This window comes from Malania oleifera, chromosome 5 (genome assembly GCF_029873635.1).
Source record: "Malania oleifera isolate guangnan ecotype guangnan chromosome 5, ASM2987363v1, whole genome shotgun sequence".
Classification (NCBI taxonomy): Eukaryota; Viridiplantae; Streptophyta; class Magnoliopsida; order Santalales; family Ximeniaceae; genus Malania; species Malania oleifera.
In genome coordinates, this window is record NC_080421.1 from 70922184 (window position 1) to 70943644 (window position 21461).

The 21461-nt window shown below is 32.8% G+C and overlaps 1 protein-coding gene and 1 pseudogene across 3 annotated transcripts; one reads left to right on the forward strand and one right to left on the reverse strand.

The window, feature by feature from the left end:
• Positions 1–14397: 14397 nt before the first annotated feature.
• Positions 14398–17041, reverse strand: LOC131156262 (uncharacterized). 3 transcript variants are annotated; one of them, XM_058109802.1, is made up of 2 exons: positions 16512–17041; positions 14398–15741 (listed from the first exon to the last, which is right to left on the reverse strand). In XM_058109802.1, the coding sequence occupies exon 2, from the start codon at positions 15692–15694 to the stop codon at positions 14657–14659; it is 1038 nt and encodes a 345-aa protein (XP_057965785.1). In that variant the 5' UTR covers positions 15695–15741; positions 16512–17041; the 3' UTR covers positions 14398–14656. The 3 variants fall into 3 exon arrangements, with proteins under 3 accessions (XP_057965785.1, XP_057965786.1, XP_057965784.1); XM_058109803.1 differs by lacking the exon at positions 16512–17041 and adding an exon at positions 16192–16287; XM_058109801.1 differs by lacking the exon at positions 16512–17041 and having other exon boundaries at positions 14398–16232.
• LOC131156001 (purple acid phosphatase 15-like) lies at positions 16587–19014 on the forward strand (annotated as a pseudogene).
• Positions 19015–21461: the final 2447 nt, after the last annotated feature.

Sequence of the window (21461 nt, forward strand, 5' to 3'; positions counted from 1 at the left end):
CGTTCGTCAACAAACCTTGCTTTGTCCCTTTTTGGATTTCCTTTTTCTCCCATTTATCCCTCTTTCTCTCTATTATTTAATTGCTATTATATTTAGGGTCTCTACATCAAGTGGGGAAATAGAAACTTAGGTCTTGTAGCCTACTCAAGATGTGAAGGCTAAGTCATCCCTAGAGATAAACTTATTTCATGGACTCCTGTTCGAGCTTAATTCCCATTGGTGGTAAGAAGATAACAAAAGAAGTGTAACGATTGTCTTAGCTGACTATGAAAAGAAAGAAACTAAAGAATGAGTAGAAGAAGAAAAAGAAATACTCCAGATTAATACCTATTCCATACAACTACAATAAAAGTCAAGCTAGAGACACGACACATGTTTTACAAAAATGAAGATTCTTCAGCTATCCAATGCCTCGGATGTATTAATGATTGGTCTTTGAATAAGTTGATCTAGGGTGGTCTTTGTTGGATATAGCGAGTAGGTGAGATGATGTTAGGGTGAAGGTGTAACGCCCAAAATATTATTCCATTTTTTTTATATAAATTACTCCATATCTATATGTAATAGGCACCCCTATGCAGCGGAAAAACATAAATCACAACCCTTTATACATATATACAATACCAGAATTCAATATTTTTCCATATTACATTTATACAAATCAGTACCATTTCCCAAAAACTCAACTACCTTGTACCAAACTTACCCTATAAACAGGGCAACAAGGGTCTCTCTATCCGCGAGCCTGATCTGCTCGCCTAACTGGCTCACTTGAAAATGTTATAATAATGGGGTGAGTCAACGCTCAGTAAGTGGAAATATGCTATTACTAGTGTGTGGCAACTAAGTCGCATAACTATAATAACAACATTTGATACTGTAAAATCTGGCAAAAATAGTAAAAATATCTTACTTCTATTGTAGCTTAAAATATAACTGTCTCATCTGAACTGTTTATCTTTCATACTGCTAATATCATACTATATTTATCAAATGCTGTAAAACTGTGTATATATAACTGTGTTTTTCTTCCCTGGAACTCTGTATGTCATGATTTAACCTTTCATGACAGGGTTGTGCGGCCTGTAGGTAGGACTTAACTTTGGTTGGCCCACCAGGTAAGTCACTATACTCTACACTTCCTCAGTCCGACCAAACTGTATCCACTCCTAATCACGGAACTGGACTGCTACCTCGTCAAACCGGCCCCCTCAACCCAAATCTGGGGAGCTACATCCACTCGGAGCACGGTTTGACGGTACCCACACACTATCTGAGATATGTGGTTGCACTCTATTCTGTATATAGCAACGGTACCATGTTCTGTAAATTGTATCTGTCTATAATATTTCATAGGGATATGATATTGTATAAATATATAAGCTATAATTATCTTTACTGTTTTCATCATGTTTCCAAAATAACCATGACACTATAATTTCTATACTGTAAATGCTGTAATATTTGAATCACATGACTGTAACATCTTAATGTTATAACTGTTTAATCTATCTATATAAATTGTCTGTATAATCTGTCTGTATAATTAAGTGTTATGGCATTAGGAACATGACATTCTATAAATACTGTATATACTAATTCTAAATAAACTATGTTATATTGATCTGAATAAAAACTATAATATATTGATCTACACAAATATCTATGTATATCAGTCTATATCTATATATACTATATAGTATGATATGTTATAAAAAATTGTATAAGTTCTATATTAGATAAATATATACTCAGGTCACACATACATTAATAATTCTTATTCTGTAAAAACTGGATAATAAACTGGTATATAAATATATACATAAATTTTTTGATAATATATTTAAAATTCCTAGCATAGTATATTTCCCTTTCCTAAATTCTGAAAAACCCCTACTATACTTTGGCTTTATACCTGTAGGGTTCTCCACTCAACATCTTAAAAACAACATCCCCCAGAACAAAATATAATTATTTTTTCGTGTATTACATTTCTTATAATTATAGGGAAAAAAAAATTCTCAATAAAATGTCTTACCCTAAGATTGTGATGAAATTTGAACCACTTCCACCAACGATTCGCTCCAGCAGACTTGTGGAGAACTTTCCCAGGAGCGTCGTGGTGGTCTTAGATCGTTGATCCAACGAGAAACGAAGCCGGGATCGAAGAAAGAAGGAGAAAGAGACATTTAGAGAGAGAGAGAGAGAGAGAGAGAGAGAGAGAGAGAGAGAGGGTTTCTTGAGCGAGTTTCTGCATAAAAATTCGGTTTTTAGCTATTTATAACTCCGAGTTCGTCAACGAGACGCATCATCTCATCGACGAGTCCCTGAAGAATTTTGTTGAAGAATCTTCATTCCTCATCGATGAATTTCAGACTGCCTTAAAATCCCTTTCGATATCTTCTCATCGACGAGACGTGACTTCATCGACGAGATCCTCATGTTCCCTCATCGACAAAACTCTTGTGTTCGTCAACGAGGCCTTGATTAATTTCTTGGGTTATTACAGAAGGACCCGACACCTCACAAATAGGTTGGACCCATTTTCAAACTAGTCCACTTCATACATTTACTGTTTGTTCCTTATACAATATGTGTAATACTTGATCATGACACTCCTCCTCACATATGATGAGTGAACCTATCTTTTGAGTGTTCTTGAGAGTTTACCAATGAGGCTGAGTCAATACAACTGTTTTTTAGGTGTCCTTGGATGTCCTAAGTGTAACAAGTCTTACACTTTACACATGCCTTGTAATTTCACCTATTTATACTTGAATTTATATGGCTACATTAACTCTGAATTGTAATTTCTGGTTGACTTTATAAGGATATTGTTCTTAATGACTATATAATGATGAGACTTGCATAAGTGACTTGCTTCGAAATTGAGTGTATAGCAAAGTTGTGAAGAAATGAGCTCACATGTAATTAGGTGATATTCTTGTATGTGAAATGGTATATTTGTGTTGTATATTTATTTTCATTTTATGTTCATTGAAATTGGTGTTTGTGGGTATCGCTCTGGAAACCCTCACGAGACTAGAACTCGTACTCTAGGATCAACCTTAGGGTTTAAAGCTTTGTTGCATATGGTAAATACAATCGTGTTTCCCATGAAAGAGGTAAATAAGATTTAGTAGTTTTCTTAGCTTTTGCTTTGCTCGAGGACTAGCAAAGTGTAAGTTGAAGGTTGTGATGAGTCCCTAAAATGCATGATTTTAGACCCTCATTTACCTTTGTTTATCCTTATTTTGTTATGTAATTACTTAGAGTTATCATTGTTTAAATTTATGGAAGGTTTGTTCATCTTTTCAGGAAAAACAGGTTAAAACCAAGGAATTAGACTACGAGAAGTTAAAGGAGAATTTGGGGATATGCAAAGCTCAAATCAGATGCTTAGCCAAACTCTTGAAGCTATGGATCATCAAAGGAAAAGAAGACTTTGCTTAACCAAGGGGTGCGACTAGAACCAAGGGTCAACCAAGTCCTCACTAGCAGATTCCAAGGTTCAGATTGAGGAAAAATTACTACAAGGGTCGACCAAACCCTCGACTAAGTCACTCTAAAGGGCGATCGAGCCGAGATACTGAGGCAAGATTGAGATAAAAAATACCGAGAGTGTAACGCCCCGAACCCTTAAACCCGGGTTCAGCGTGTTATACCTTATCATATCCTGATAAATCATAATCCATAATATACACAACGGAAAATATAACCATAGTCTCCACATAACATAATACCAGAGTTTACTAATTCTAACTACAAATCGTAATAAATTAATCATTCATCAGTATTCAAATATATACATGTCTCCATAACATTATTCACTAATACCAGTAAGTTTCACAACTATCCTACCATAACTGACTTAAAACATAAAGACATAAAACATAAAATATACATATCAGAATTAACATAAAAATATACCTTTTTTCTTATATCTTCAAATAAAATGTTATAAAATCTTGAGCTCTCAAAGTTTGATCTCGAGGAACTCCTGAAAAAGATATTTTCATATTCAGGTGAGACACATCTCAGTAAGGGAAGAAACAATATATTAAACTCAGCGTGTGGCCATCATGAGATTATATATATCATTTTATAATATTTGCAAATCATTAACATAATACTGAAAGTCATTTTCTGATCCTAAACAAACACATGCAAATGTTTAACCCACAAGATTACCCGAGGATAGGGGTGATTAACTACTCATACAAGTAGTACCCTTCTGCTCTGATACATTTAGCAACCTGAAGGTCACAATTTAAACATACCAGGGCACTCACCTTACTCAGTAAGCTCTCAAGTGTTAGATTGATCTCGTACTCACGCATTCAACAATAATTTATCGGCAAAGGTCCCAAGGATAGGGAAATTTACCCGCCCATACAAGTAGGTTCCCTCTACTTTAGTACATTATGTAGCTACTGCCACATCTGTAGCTACCAGTGCACTCGCCTTACTCAGCAAGCCCTCAAGTGAAAGGTACGCCTCGCCCAATCATAACATATTTTACGTACATACATACTTCTAATATCATAATACATTATTCTTTCTATCATTATTTAATCATACACATCTGTTCATATTCATGGCTTAACATTGCATTACATTTCACTTTAAGTGACTCTTTCCCATTTTACATTGTTCACATTTCACATTTCATTTCCATTCCATTCATTTCCCTTTTCATTTCATTTTCATTCATACTCATTTTTATTTTAATTCATAAATACTCAACATCTTTCCAGCCGTGGTTGGTTAGTTTCGGCATCCTTTCAGCCATGGTCGGCATCTTTTCAGCCGTGGTTGTTTCCATGATTGTATTAACACTCACATGCAGCATAAGTCATATATCATTTTCATGCTCATTTTATTTTCTGTATATCTTGCATCTCGTAAATATAACATAATTGCACACAAAATTCTATTTTACTCATGCCACACAATTTAGTAATAAAACTCATACACTGCTTGTAAAATAAGTCAACCAACATTTAATGTTTATATACTAAAAATACCTTTTATTTCTTATATAAATACTCTGAAAATATGTTTCCACTTTCATCAGTTCATTTGAACATATACATATCTAATAAACAGCCCTAAACTCAGAAAAATATAATTTAAACAGTTGGCATTTTACCCATATTGAAACATATACACGTACATATAACACAATTTATTTTTTCATTTAATTCATAAAAATTCTGATTTAATATATATTTTTCCCTTACATGATTTCTTGAACTACACTAACAGAGATCTCGAAAAATACCTACGGCACTCACCCGGACCCTGAATAAAAAATTCCTAATTCCAATAAATTATTCCTGAATAAAATATTATTTAAATATTTCTTAGGGCCATAATTCTTGATTAAATAAATATACCCTTAAATTTAGCCAAATTGTCAAATTTTCCAAATCTCACTCTTACTTTGGAGTAGGGCCTAAAAAACTCCAATTGAAAATTTATCCACGTCAAAATGACGGCAACGACGACTAGGACCCCGTGGTGGTGCATGATCGTCGATTCAATAGTTGATTTAACCAGAAATTGAGAAATAAGGGAAAATATACCTTTCCCTAGGAGTGGTGCGTACGCCGCTCCCACGACAAATTCGTTCCAGTAGAAATGTCGGTGGCGGAGCTAAGAACCCAATGACACTTTCCGTTTCCCGATCGGTTGAGTATTCGTCGAGAAATGAGGGGAGAGAGAGAGGCGGAGATGGAGGAGTGGATGGACGAGCAGGAGATAGAGAAGAAGATTGAACCAGGCGCAAACTCTGAGAAGATCTTGAGAAGTAAGATTGAATTGGATTTCAAATTGAAATCCAATTCATTTAATTTTATCTTTACATTATTTTATATTATATTTATATATATATAAATATATATACTTATTAATTTAATCATATATATATATATATATATATATATATATACCCATCACATAATTTGTTTAATTAAATAACGTTTAATTAATTTATTAATTCAATGAAATAATATTTAATTAATTAATAATTAATTTAATTTAATTTAAATTTACTATTATTATTTTTTTTTCATACTATTTCTTTTACTTGTTTATTTAATACATTAATTTAATAATATTTAACTGATTAACTAATCAATAATTACTTTAAAATTTTTTTTTTAATCTTTAATTTTTTTTTTCGAGTTATTACAGAGAGCCTCGATGATGTGCTTGACCAGAGAGACTACGAGGTGCGACTATGTTGAGTTCCTGAGATTCCCTAAAATTTAAGATCCTACAAGTCTCGACCATCAACTCGACTAGTAAGACCCCATGGTGCGACTGAGTCAACAAAGCTGAAGATTCAAATCCCTGTTTTCTCGGGAGAATCGACCAGGGCGCACACAAGGAAGACATGGGAGCGACTTGGTCGACAACGACGATCTTCTACGTGAGATATGCTGTAGACTTTCCTAAATCGTGAAAAAAACTTTGTAAACCCTAGAGCCTATAAGTAATCGCTACAAACATGAGCTCTGGGTTCCCCTTTGGCCTCTCTTAGGTTAGTGAGAGACCTAAGACATCATTGATAGTCAAGTTAGAATAGGAGTAGAGAAGATTTCAATTCCTGTTTTGATGTGTGCACGAAGTGTCCGACTGCCTGTGACAACCGGCGATGTTTGTGTAATCCCGTGTATATTACATGATCATTCTCTTGTTCCTTCTGGCATTTGTGACAGACGTACTAAATACAAAGGATTGATCTTTTACTTGCTTTCTCTTTACTACTTTCTTTTACATGCTTTCCTTTACTGCTTTTGATTTATTACTTCGATGAATGATGAAAGGCTGCAGTAAGGAATAACACCACTATTGTTTTAGTTAGGATAAGTAGTTGGCTACGAATATGCGGAGGTGTTCGTGATCGTTGAGACAGGGTATACTCTGGTTCCTGACCATGCTTCGGACAATTGGTGCACCCTTGCTAGCCTGTGCCCTCAAATGACCCTTTCTCGCTTTGGTCTGAGATGGCTTAGGTTAGTACTCTTATGTATTCCTGGTTGATTATAGTTAGAGGCAAGAAGTCCAACACTTGATTTATAGTCTCAGCATTGCTTTGTAGAATTAGGTTAATATAGTTTTTACTTGCTTTCCTGTAGTTGGTTAGATTTCACCCATTGCAAAATATCATCTTTTTTATCTTTCTTTTTACACAAGGCATTAATAAATTGGTTGGGAAAAGGTTTACAATTGCACGGTTTAGTCCCTGGGGATCGACACTCGACTTCCCCACTTTCTACTGAACTTGAGAATAGTTAGATTTTATAAATATTATTTTTGGTAGTTAAGGACCGAAGCCTTGGCGAGCCTACCACGACTTTGATGATAGGAGACTTGCAATGGGGTACATTGTGGGAAGGCCTAATTGTTGGAAGTTCGAGGTACAGTCTCAGGGTGCACTAGTTACAACTAGATCGAAGTTCTTGGTAAAGGCTAAGGTTGTCAAGGTGGCATTGTGGTTTGAAGGATCGTTTAAGGAGTTGGATGTTTAGTTAGGTGAAGTTCCTGTTACCAAGGTCAAGTTCAAGCATGGCTTCGATTTGGTTTACGTCTCCAAGTGTTAGAGGGGAGGTAGGTCCTAGTCTATAGGCCTGAGTGGAGCATCGGTTATGCTTTCAGATTTTTAAGGTGGTGAATATTCACCAAGGTGGAGAATATTGGGGATATAGCTCATATTCAGAGCGGATCACATGTACGAGAGAAAGTTACGTGACCCGAGGGAAAAAGGGATAGAAGTAAAGAGTTTTCTTCTGCTCGAAACCGTCGACGGTTTCCATCGGCGCAGATTATGTGTTTTCAAATTGGGGGCTTGTATATTGAGCTTATTTGGGGGATTTTCCTCCAAATGATTGCTACAGATGTAGTTTAGATATACTAGAAATCTGCTGTACGCACAGGATTGTTATATAAATAATATTTGTAAGCCAAAAGTGTGAGCTTTGACATTGATCATAGTGAAACCGAGGTTGCTGCTCCTATGGACGTAGGCTATTGTCGAATCACATAAATCTTGTGTGTTGTAGTTGTGTTTTCTATTCTTCTTATTATTATTTAATTGCTTCTTGAGTATATTTCATCATTGAGTGATTGCATTAATGGTTGTTGATTGTTTCGTATTTGATTATGTGCTTCCGCTGTGCATGTTCAAGTTGAACGAACATCGATAATAGCCAAACATAAAAATGTGGATTCTTTTATATTTTCTTTTCCTTTCCCTAATATTTTTTGAATTTCAAACGTAGCCTAATAGAAAATAGATTATTTGTTCACTATTAATGTGTGTGTATTTTTGAGAGAGAGAGAGAGAGAGTATATGTTGTGTGTTCCACTATTTTTTAAGAGTTATTCTTAATAATTCTATTGCTTGGATTAATCATATCTACTTTGTTTTATTTTATTTGTTAGTTATTAACTTCCATTGAACTATGGAATCGCCTTTTTCCCCAATCCTACTATATACTATATAGTGTCAAAAAATAACATTTATATGGTTTGCCTTATTGACCATATAAAATCAGGCTGAACAAAAAATTCAATTGTCAAAAAACATTATATTATTCTTATAATATAAGGAGTTAGATTTTATTTCATACTTGATCTTTCGTTTTTTTTTTAACTTTATTATCAAACTAAGTTAGATATACCGGTAAGTTTCATAAACATCACCAGTATATGAATATGGGATGAACTTCTACCCTAGTTAACAAATGCATAGTGAGAATATATATATATGTTCTGTCTATAACAGGAAAGACATCTCTGGAGCCCAACAAATTGAAGAATACTATGATTTACATTACTTGTACTCTCTCTCTCTCTCTCTCTCTCTCTCTCTCTCATACACACATACCCACATAAATTCGTATATATAAATATACATAATTGATTTTTGGGAGAGATATCAACAAACAACCACAACGAAACAATTTTTCTTCCTATATGCAAGCAAATATATATACGTGTTGAAAAAAATAAGAAAAATAGTCAATCATACCAAGTTACAAGAACACAAGTAATTTTTTATGTGAAAAACTTCCCCAGTGTAAATAAGAAAAACCACAATACCTAATCCGGTTGAAATCTCCATTATCAACCAAATAATGGGTACACAAAATCGTCTCTAATCGCAATTAGATGTTACAAATATATCTCATTAAGATATTATCACTCTTAGCAAATACAAAGAGAATTGGAGAGATCAATATACCAAAATCGTGGTTATTGTTCACGGGCACAAATCCCAACTCCCAAGTTCAAAATCTGATCTCTACCATTCAGATTGTAGTTCCTTGAGTCTTGAACCTTTCTTCCAAATGTTAGCTGGATTGGACCACGGACGAAGCGAGATCAGAGTCTTGATGAAATCTAAGCAGTATAAGGAAAAAAAAACTATGTTTTTTTTTTTTTCTCTCTCATCATATTTTTACAAATGCAATTGACGGGCAATTTTTTTTTTTGTGAAATACATTTTGAAATTGATATTAATTTCTTAATTTTTATTCTATTATTTTATTCGCATACATTTGAATCATATATATATTATTCACTTTTGTGATAGTTTATTTTTTTTAATTAAAAATGTTAAAAAAAATAAAGTACTTGTTTAAATGTGAAAAAAATATTTTTAAATTTTTAGGTTTTAAAATAATAATAAAAAATTAGTCCTTACTTGTTGTCTAATTTTTCAAAAATTTATATAAGGTAATATTTAAAATGATAGATTTTAGGGCTTAAATTCAGATTCGTTTGGATTTAAAAGAAACTCTATATATAATCTATACAAATTAAAGTGTAGATCCGAATTCCATGCTCTCATATGTAAAGTGATAGTTAGAATAATAATAATAATAATAATAATAATAATAATAATAATAAAAGATGTTTTTAAATTATTTATATAAAATTGAAAACTTTTAAAATAAGGTTGTATTTTTATAATTATTTTAAAAAATTTTAAAATAAAACAATTTCCACAAACAAATAAGACCGTAAATGTTTATTATTATTCATTTATTTCATATACATATTGTAAGAGTAAAATTTTAAAAATCCTTTTTTTATAATTTTTAAAAAATTAAATTACAAAATAAAAAAATATTTACCACCACCTAATTGTTGTCATCAGTAAAACTTTAGAGAGCCTCTTTGGTATACTTATTGGTTTTTACTTTGGATTTATATTTCGACACAGTGTAAAAATATATTATAAAAATATATTTTCCTCGTATTCTGTTTCTATTTTAAATTTTCAGTTGTTTGTTAAAAAATTTAAAATTTGATTCAATTGTTTTGACAATAAAATTTTTTATGTTGATATTATCTTGAGAATTTTTTTTTTTAAAAAGTATTACAGTTCATATTATTTTCTTTATTATTATTATCTTTGTTACTATTATTATTATTATTATTATTATTATTATTAGTTTAAAATTTAAAAAATAATAATAATAATTAAGTGGTCCAACCGCAAGGAGGACAAAAAAAATTAATGATAAATCCTTTGAATTTATTGATCCATCATCCTATATCCCATACTTTCTCAATCACCATCCAAGTTAATAATAATAATAATAATAATAATAATAATCCATGCAAATTAAAGTTTATATTCAAATTTCATACTCCCATATACAAAGTGAGACTTAGAAATCTAAAAAAAAATAATTAAAAAACATTTTCTAACTTTCCTATGTGTGTAAGATGACATTTTTTGTAATTATTTGAAAATTTAAAAATAAAACTATTTTCACAAGAAAATGGTCCTAAAAATGTTAATAGTTTATTCATTTATTTTATACAAATATTATAAAATTAAAAATATAACAAAATTTTTTATTAATTTTAAATAAATTAAAATCAAAAATAAAAACTATTTCTTCACGACTAATCAGATCTAAAATTGTTGTCATTAGCATAGCTTTAGCTTTGCATGCGCTGTACATGTCATGCGCGCCAATAACAAATTCCTTCTGCAACCAAGGATAAGTTCCACGCGCCACGGCGCCGGTCATTCCCACCGTCACTTGCTCATTATTGCCCATCAACCTGTATCCATCCTCTTATCATATATATATATATATATATATATATATTAAATATTTTTTGAATATATTTATACCTCCAAATTCCTAAATTATTTTGTATGTTAATGAAAAGCTTCCTTTTAAAATTCTTTTGAACTTGATACTAATTTCTTAATTTTATAATATTATTTTATATCCTTTCAATGCTTTTCCTCTTACATTAAATCATATATATTATTCAATTTTGTGATGTTTTAATATTTTAATTAAAAATTAAAAATTTCAAAAATCAAGTACTTGTTTAAATGTGCAAAATAAATTTTTATTTTTATTTTTAGGTTTTAAAATAATGACAGAAAAATGGTACTTATTTCTGATTTTTTTTAAAAAAATTTGTATAAGGTAATACTTAAAAACATTGATTTTGGGGCTTAAATTTAGATTTATTTGGATTTAAAAGAAACTCTATATATAATCTATACAAATTAAAGTGTAGATCCAAATTCCATGCTCTCATATTTAAAGTGATAATAATAATAATAATAATAATAATAATAATAATAAAGATGTTTTTTAATTGTTTATATAAAGTTGAAAACTTTTAAAATAAGGTTGTATTTTTATAATTATTTAAAAATTAAATAAAACTATTTCCACAAACAAATAGGACCAAATTTATTATTATTATTATTATTATTCATTTATTTCACATAAATATTATAAAATAAAAAATTTAACTAACCTTTTTTTTTATAATTTTTTAAAAATTATATTTCAAAATAGAAACTATTTATCACCACCTAATTGTTGTCATTAGTGAAACTTTAGAACTTGTTTGGTATCATTATTAGTTTTTGTTTCCTAGTGTTCTGTTTCTATTGTCAATTTTCAATTGTTAGCTAAAAAATTAAAAATTAGATTTTATGATTTTCTGTTGTTTTGACAACCTATTACCAAAAAATTAATATCTAAAAATAAATTTTTTAATTAAATTGATCATTGTATACACATTTTAATTGAAATTAAAATAAAATAGTTATATGAATTTAAATTTAATTCAAATAAAAATATACATAAGTTTTTGCTATTTTTCAATTTTCATGTACAATAAGATTGTTATTGTACATTTTTAAAATATAATAATTAAGCATAATAATTATAATAATTTTTATTTTTATTATAATATTTTAAATTTATATTGTATTGTAATTATATTATTTTAACTATATTTTTTTATAATATTATTTGATTGAAAGATGAAAATAAGTATTTTAATTATATTTTCAATTAAATTACTGAAATGCAAATTTTAAGGTGGTTGCGTAGTTTAATATTAAAAGATAAAATAAAAACAAGCATGTGCATAATAATTTAGGCATAGCACCGATTTAAAACAAGATAAAGAAGGGGCAATTTATATGCTTTGTATATTTAAAACACAAGCCTAGTAAATGACATGCGAGGAAGAGTAAGTTAATTATTATTTCTGTCAAGAAAATGGTATAGATCTATAGTTAATTATTGTTTCTATCTTGAAAACTGGCAGAGGTCTACCTAAAATAACTTGACCCAAGTTAGTAAGGGAGGATTTAATAACCCTTAATGTTACAGAGAAAGACACTCTTAATTGGGTAAATTGATGAAAAATAATTTATGTATCGGTTCTGACCTAGTAAAACGGTTATTATTATTGTTATTGTTGTTGTTTTAATTTATTTTTATTTTATAAATATTAAACAAATAAATTACTAATTTCTTCAATTTGTTGGTACAACCAAGACTGAGTCGTGTGTATCAACATGGGTAGGTCATTATTGGCCATCACCCTATTTCTATCATGCTTTTAAATGCTATGAAAGGCTACTCTCTTAGGGGAAAAAAATACTTCTTTTTAAAAAAAAATATATATTTATTCCTTTCAAGGCCAAATTATTAGTCATGTGTAAATATCTTCCTTTCAATTTTTTTTAAGTAAAATTAAACTTTTTTAAAAATATTTATTTAATAAAACTTTAAAAATGAGCCATCCTTCCAAGTCTAGGCTTAGAAGAATGGTATGATATTTTAGATAGTTCATACATTTTAATGCTCTTTTATTAATTAAATTAATGAAAAATTATTAGAGATTGTGATTTTTTAACTTTATTTTAGAAATAAAACATCTATACCATCATAGGCAGTCAACTAATGCATGTGTTTCTTGTAATTTTCTATTATTCTATACGCTTTTAGAGCTTTTCCTCATATATATAATATATATATATATATATATATAATCATATTATTCACTTTTGTGATAATTTTATAATCTCTAATGCTATAAAACGAGATTCTCTCTTTTGGTGTTTTTCTTTTTTAAATAAAAATATCAAATTAATATTTGTAACAACACATAATTATTCTAAAACATTATTATAATTTCTTATCACTATCTTAGAATACTCTTATAATTATATCAAATATATCTTTATAACTACTTATAATTATCCATGTAAATTGTTAATAACTATCTAAAATGCCCTTCTACACTTTAAATCTTAACAGATTTTATTTTATTCTTTTAATAAAATTTTTAGAAAATAGAGTGCATGAACTTAATGTCGTAGCACGTAAATATTCTTTTATGCGTGTGGTTATTTTTTTTTGGCCTGTGTTTTTCTCTATATTATTTCTCACAAGTTTTTCAGAGAATTTCGTGCTAATTTCCCTACAATAACTTATTAGAGTCTCATGCTGATAACATATTACAAAAGATGCAGAAAACTAAATAAAAATAAATAAATAAATAGAGACGAGACAGAGATTGAAATTTTACGTGATTCGAATATACCTATTTCGCGGGTGAATGAAATAAAAAACTTCACTATCTTGGAAGAAATTATAATATGATTTGAAACTGACATTTGTACAAAATATCTCTCTTTACTTCTTCTCTTATCTTCATTGTATGAATGAGAATGGGAGGATGCCCTTTTATAGGACAATATGGATAGTTAAGCATTTATTGGGGTGAAACCCAAAGTGGTGAAAGATGTGGTGACATATATTTTTTCATAACATATTTTTATTATTCTAATTATTATTTGATTAAGGATAGAAATAAAAATTTATTTAATTAGAAATTTAATTTTATTTTAATTCTACAAATATTAACCAAAAATATTAGGTTTGAATTTTATTTTTTGTTTCTGATTTTAATTTTAATTTTTATAATTTTTAATAGTCATATAAAACCATCCTAATTTTTCGACATTTCAGTAAATAAAATATTAATTTTTTTAAAAAAACATCCGTTGAATTTTGGAAAGAATGAGAGGAGAAATGTACCGAATTAAAAAAAGGAAAAAAAAAATAAAGATAAACAGTACACTGTACCACTTCTGCAGAGAGCTCAAAGAAAATAATCTACACTACAAAAATTTCCGGAGCTCAAAGAAAAAAAATACAACAAAATTTAACATTATTTACTAACCCATATTTCAGAAAAAAAATTAATTACTAAACAGAATTAAAAAAAAATTAAAATAGAAAAAGATAAATGAGAAGAAGACTGGATCAGGAAATGCGAGTGCAGTGATGGATGATGATCAGAAGATATCGAGAATTTCCAAGATGAAGCCATTGCAGATGGGGCAGTTGCCCCTACTCACCCAAAGCTCCCTCGAACACAGTCTGCAGAATGTGTGCCCACACGGTATGAACGCCGCACCTTTATGCCTCACCATACACACGCAGCAGCTCTGCTCTCCTCCTCCTCTTCTTCCGCCGTCGTTACCCCCGCCCTCTTCCTCATCTTCTTCTTCCTCCTCCTCCTCGTCGTAGGCCGCACAGTACGCCGGCCCCACCACCCCCATCTGCCTGTCCGTCTCCTCCAGCAATGCCATTAGGGACATTCTCACCGGCGCCGCTCCCTCCCCATCGCCCTCCGCCGCATCCGTCGAACGCCGCTCCCCCGCTGCCTCTCCCTGCTGCTCCCTCTCCGCCGCCAATGCCGCTCCCAGGCGCGTGCCCGTCGCGCGAGGGGCCGATTCAGACTCATCGCCTATGTTATCCCTGGGCGGCGGTAACCCTTCCAGGTTGAAGGTAACAGCCGAGAAACGCGTTGAGCTCATGCGCGAAATCTGCCCTGCTCTGGAATTCTGTGCTGGCGCAATCGCCGAAGCCGACGAGTTTTCATGGTGATCTGACTCGTCAATTGACTCGCCCGAGTCCACCGCCATCTCCTGGTACCGAGTTGAGTGGCGCCCAGTGATATTGGCTCTGGAATCGCGAATCGGAACGTCGGAAGTCGGAATGTGCACGGAAGATGTCCAAGCTGCGCCGACGCGTCGGAGGCGTAGACGATCCTTAAAAGACTTCCAGTTTTTTTTGTTGGCGTTGTTTGCGTTTTGGGCGAGAGGATCTCCGTACGGAGCTGGGTTAGATGACTCGTCGCGGATAATGTCATGGAGCGTTTGGCTCACAGAAACCGCACCATGCGTTTTGTCGATACTGAGGACGGCCCCTAGTGTTATTCGTGCGGCGGCGTTTCGGGGTTGATCGGCGGTTCGGCCGCGTTCGACTTCGAGGTCGTCGTCGCTGACTTTGAGAAGCTCACGAAGGTTTATGGCGTCCACTGCTAGCATATGGTCAGATAGCAAACGTTGTTGGAAATTTCCACCACCAACAGCGCCTCCATGAGCATCCATTGAAATCAATACAAATTCAGAGGAAAAATTTAATAAAATTAACAAATTCAAAAAAAGTGATTCAACAGAACATAATTGGTAATAATTGTCAAGAGCAAGTGGCAAATGGAAACGAGAAACAGAAATGTGCTGTGTTTCTAGGAAAAAGTGGGGAAGAAAACGAGGATCAGAAGCTTCAATTCGCCAGCTGTGTGACGTAAAATTTTCCCAGAAAAATCACAATCACAATGACGGATAAAGAAATCAAACCAATAAAAAAGTTAATGGGCCAAATTTATTTCCTTCTCATTCACAAGGGAAAAAATCAAATTGGCGCTAAGAGCTGAAAATTGAAGATCCAGAAAAATTCCAAAGCAAAGAAGGATCCAAGGCAAATTAAGAAAATAGGATTAAATTTCAGCTGCGGATTCCATAAAGAGGAAAGCATAGGATACCTTACGCTACGTTTTGGCTTAAAACAGTGGCATGGAATCAAAGGACCAGATCTGATTGCTCAACAGCTTTAATAATACCAATGACTGTGCCCCAGCCGTTTCGCCATGAGAGGCAATAAAGACATCCACAGAAAAATAAATATCTGGAAGCCATATCCATGTTGCTTAATAAATAATAGAGGATTAAGTACCCATACTGATGCATTTTAAAGTTGTATCATCTTGAGCTTCTTAGTTCATATAAGTGATCAAATCAACCATAGCCAAAATTCATGTTTAAAATCAGAGATCAAATACTAGGTGACTAGGAAAAGTTTTACCTCATTTTCTTGCACATTTGCTGCAGTTTAATGATGGTTTTGTCTAAATTTTTGCTGCTTCTTTTGTTGGGTTCCATGGCAGGATTAGAGCCTGACGCTCTATACTACTGTAGATGCGGTGATCCCACCATAAAAGCCATGAGCAACATCTATTCTTTCACAAAAATGCCAGTTTCTGGTCCGCAGAGCTACCCCAAAAGAATAGCCATTGTAGGAGATCTGGGTCTTACATTCAATACCACCACCACCATCAGTCACATGATTAGCAGCAAACCAAATCTTGTGCTTTTGGTTGGCGATGTAACATATGCAAACCTGTACCTTACAAATGGAACCGGTTCCGATTGTTACTCGTGCTCATTTTGAAATACTCCCATTCATGAGACCTATCAGCCCCGCTGGGATTACTGGGGAAGGTGAAAAATTAATTCCCCCCCTCCCCCAACAAGTATTTCTCATTTTATCCTTCACCTTGTCCGCTCCATTTGCTTTTCTATTAGTAATGTGAAGGGTTTCTCATTCTGCAGTTGCTTTTGGTCTAATTTTTTGAATTATTGGGGATTCTCACTCTACACTTTATTTAGAAGAATGAGAGAAAAGTCTTTTATGCCATTTATGTATTTTCCTTTTGTGGATTCTTACTTTAGTACCACGGGGTTGTTACCCTGTAGGTTTATGCAGAATTTAGTTTGCAAAGTTCCAATTATGGTTGTAGAAGGGATCCATGAGATTGAAGAACAGGCAGGGAACCAGACGTTTGTGGCTTATAGTTCTCGTTTTGCATTTCCCTCAAAGGAAAGTGGATCCCCTTCGACGTTCTACTACTCCTTCAATGCAGGGGGTATACATTTCGCCATTCTTGGTGCCTACATTGCCTATAATAAATCAGGTGACTGCAGCAGGTTTTGCTCCTTTCCATACCGCACCTACTCCAGCAAGTACTCTCTATATATGGTGCCTAGCTAGGATTTGATCATAGTTAGGTGTCCGCCGTTATAATATTGTACTTTGTGATATTGAATAAGGGTACTGTACTTTCTTTTCTAGCGGAGCAATACAAGTGGCTGGAGAAGGACTTGGACAATGTAGACCGATCTGTAACCCCATGGGTGGTTGCAGCATGGCACCCACCTTGGTATAGCAGCTACGAAGCCCATTACAGAGAAGCAGAGTGCATGAGGGTGGCAATGGAGGAGCTGCTCAACTCACATGGTGTGGACATTGTCTTCAACGGTCATGTAAGTTGAAACGGTCTCATCCAAATGCTTAGGAAAGAGGATTCACTTTCAAGTTGCATAAAACAAGGGAAAATGATTTTATATCAAGTTCTTTCTGGAAAACTCTATTCATCATCGCAAGAAAATTATTTCACAAGGATAATTTCATAATTTGTTAAAACTAATTGAGTTGAAATCATCAACAAATTCTCAAATGGGGCATCAATTGTGAGAAAGTCTTTATAATGATTTTCTTGTAATGAGTTTGGAAAATGTTTTATATGCGTAGACTCCTTTGGGATTTGGATCTATCTATATTGTTGAGAGGGTGATCCAGAGTGAGGAATTTTAAAAATCAATTACAATGTGCTTTCATTGTGTTAACATATAAAGAGTATTTTAAGATTTCCAAATGGAACTGTGTTTGTGGAAAATGTTTAGGATCATGGGCTCCTAATATATATTATAGGCCTACATGGCAATCCAACGGTCATGTAGTAGCAACATTCCCAGCACTCATATGCCTGCTAATCCATCTTGAGTTGGAGTGTACATTGCTTGAATTTCAATCTTAAATTTGAATTTATCTGAGCAATTTTATGTTATATTTCTTCCAAACCTACACAAACTAATTCAACTCTTGAGGCCTCTCCCAAACACTGAGTGAATGGTTTGCTTTTATTTATATAATTTACTTGAGAGGAAACAATAAACCAGCTGCACCATGGCGCGCGCATGCAGGTTCATGCGTACGAGAGGTCAAACAGAGTGTATAACTACACGCTGGATGAGTGTGGTCCGGTATACATCACAGTAGGAGATGGGGGGAACCGAGAGAAGATGGCAGTGGGGCATGCAGATGAGCCTGGTCACTGCCCACAACCATGGACTACTCCGGACAGCCACATGGGCGGCTTCTGCGCTACCAATTTCACTTCTGGCCCCGCTGCAGGCAATTTCTGTTGGGACCGCCAACCCGATTACAGTGCCTACAGAGAAAGCAGCTTCGGCCATGGCATTCTTGAGGTCTCTCTCTCTCCACAAAGCAGTTTCTTTATATTTATACAATAATTCTAGGTGTAGATCAATATTGCAGAGCGATAGTAGTGTGGATTAATTTTTAATGGGATGATGAAATGAATGCAGGTGAAGAATGAGACATGGGCGCTGTGGACATGGCACCGGAACCAGGAGTCATACAATAAGGTCGGGATCAAATTTACATAGTGAGGCAGCCGCATTTATGCCCTACCCGTCCATCTACGTCTGGCAGTTGGTACTATTAAGGTCATGATGAGGCGTTGGTTTGCTGCGGCTGGATGAGAGGATGATTCATGGATATCCTGTCCTGTAATCTCACTTTGTTAAGCTTGATATACATCGTTAATACACAACCTAACACTTTAAGCTTTTAGGTAAAGTGACAATCTAACATGATATTGATCAGGAGGTCATCTTGTTGTCCGTAATTTTTTTTAAAAAAATTATTATATTCTTTATTATGAATGTTATTTATCATGCATTTATCTCTTAACGTGCTGTTGTATTGCATGTGCGAGAGAGTGTTAAAGTTTGATATATATTGTTGGCCCACAACCTAATAACTTAAACTTTTAGTTAAAGTGTTAATCTAACACATTTCATTAGGCCATTCCTTCCTTCTTTGTTTCTTGAGTTCATGGCATGCAAGTGTCCTTTGTTTCTTGAGTTCATGGCATGCAAGTGGGCTAGTCTACGGAATGCTCAACACGAGAAATTATACAGGGATCTTCCCCTCCATATGTCGGTATATCTATTTTCTTGATATTAGACATGATAGTTTTATCCTGCATTCATTAATATCAAAGAGGGACTCATTTTTAGTAAGTGTATAACTAAGGAAACAGACACATGGACACGTGGAGGGAAGGTTTCCTGTATAATTTCTCTCAGCTTGAAGGTCTCGAGGGTGGCATCTACCAAATTTAATTTTATTTGTCATTTTTAAACTTAGTAGATGATTGAATGATTGTGGAGAGAATTGCAGGAGGTTGTGTTGCACCAGGTAGTGTCAAAGAGGAAAACATGAACATGTATAGAGCACAAAATTGTTTGTGGGTTCACAAAGTCCCTTATAGAATATGCATATGTAAGAAGCATTAAAGAATTTCTCCTTTCACACAGACACACTCTTTCTCTCTCTCAAATATTTAGAAGGCATGATTCATAGTAAACGATGAATCATAAATTGTTACACTCATCTCCACTTGTTGGCGTGTCTGATATTAATGAATGTAGAATTTATTTGTTACATATTTAACATTTAAAATATAAGCACACGAACATATGAACGAAAAAACCTGAGAGAAATAATTAGATACACCGAGTATGTATACTAAATTTAGTATGATTTCATCGTATGTACATATTTAATTAATTTAGACAATTTTTTTTTTACATATAAGAAAATCATGTTAAATTCTATGTATACATCCGGTATATCTAATAATTTTGTTCGGGACATCATATAACAAAATTAAAATTTTTTCATTACATGTTTTGATTTTAAGTTCTCAAAAACCACTAATTAGTTTTTTGAAAAAAAAAAAAAAAGAGTTTCAAGTGAAATTTTTAATGAAAGATTTGCAAATTGAGTTTCTTAGAAGGCTGATATGTTTTGTAAAATAAAAATAAAATTTATCACCATCTTGGTTCTCCTATCGGGCCTTTGTCTGCATTAAGTTGGTGGTTAGGAGGCGGCAGTTACAAAGGAGTACTGTAGCTACTTTTTTTTTGGTTGAAAATTTTGGATTTATCTTCTGAATAATTTATGTAATCTTACAGTTTCGACTACTCATATTTGTTTATAGAGTTAGAGAATTCTCCGCTAAGTCAGATTTACACTAAACAATGATTTGCTAAATTTACTTTTGTCAAATTTGTTTGGAAAAAAGCAATTACTGGTGTCGGTTTTTCAAATAAAAAATTTGGTATTTATATCTTCATATTTTTAATGAGTGGAATTGAATCATTTCTCAAAAAAATTTGTGCGTTAATCATGCATATTTTTTGGCTCTGCCATCGCTTTTGTTTTTGTGAAGAAAAAAGAGGATGCAAATGTTTGGTCCTGCACACCTAGACAGATAGAAAAAAAGAAAAAAGAAAAAGGATTGTTGGATTAATAGTTAAATTCAAATAAAAGCAAAATTAAGGAAAGAACATGGGAGCCAAAAAAAAAAATGGAGGGGAACTGAAACTTAAATAAATGTTAGTGCTTATATACATGGTTGGATCTAAAACCCAATAAGTTTAAGTTTTTGGGTCAAGTTAGTATTCACCCATATGTATCAAGCCCACCCATAGGCTCCTCCGGTGCTAACATAGGGTTCTAGGTAGATAGATATGGTGCGAATACTGTTATTTTAGTATGGACATTGTTACAAATTTCAAAAGAAGAATCTTTGCAAAATTATATACTATATCTTGATTTTGTTTGTACTGCTGTTACAATGTTGAACTTATTTTGATACTTGCTTTGATTGAATGGTCACAGTCAATTAATTGTGACTTGTGTTATGTAACATGGTGATAATATTTTAGTTGTTCTTTTTGTATGTTGTTGATGCAACTGTCTAATTTTTTTTTTTTTTTTTGAAACTGGTAATTTAAAAAAAAAAAAAAAAAAACTTTGACTTTGTGTGCACCTAGGTTTTAAAATCTCTGTTGCTTTGTCATATACTCTTTAATTTTTAGT

Bases quoted from the DNA above. Each gene is read 5' to 3' on its own strand.
- LOC131156262 (XM_058109801.1), bottom strand. From the start codon at position 15,757: ATGGATGCTCATGGAGGCGCTGTTGGTGGTGGAAATTTCCAACAACGT.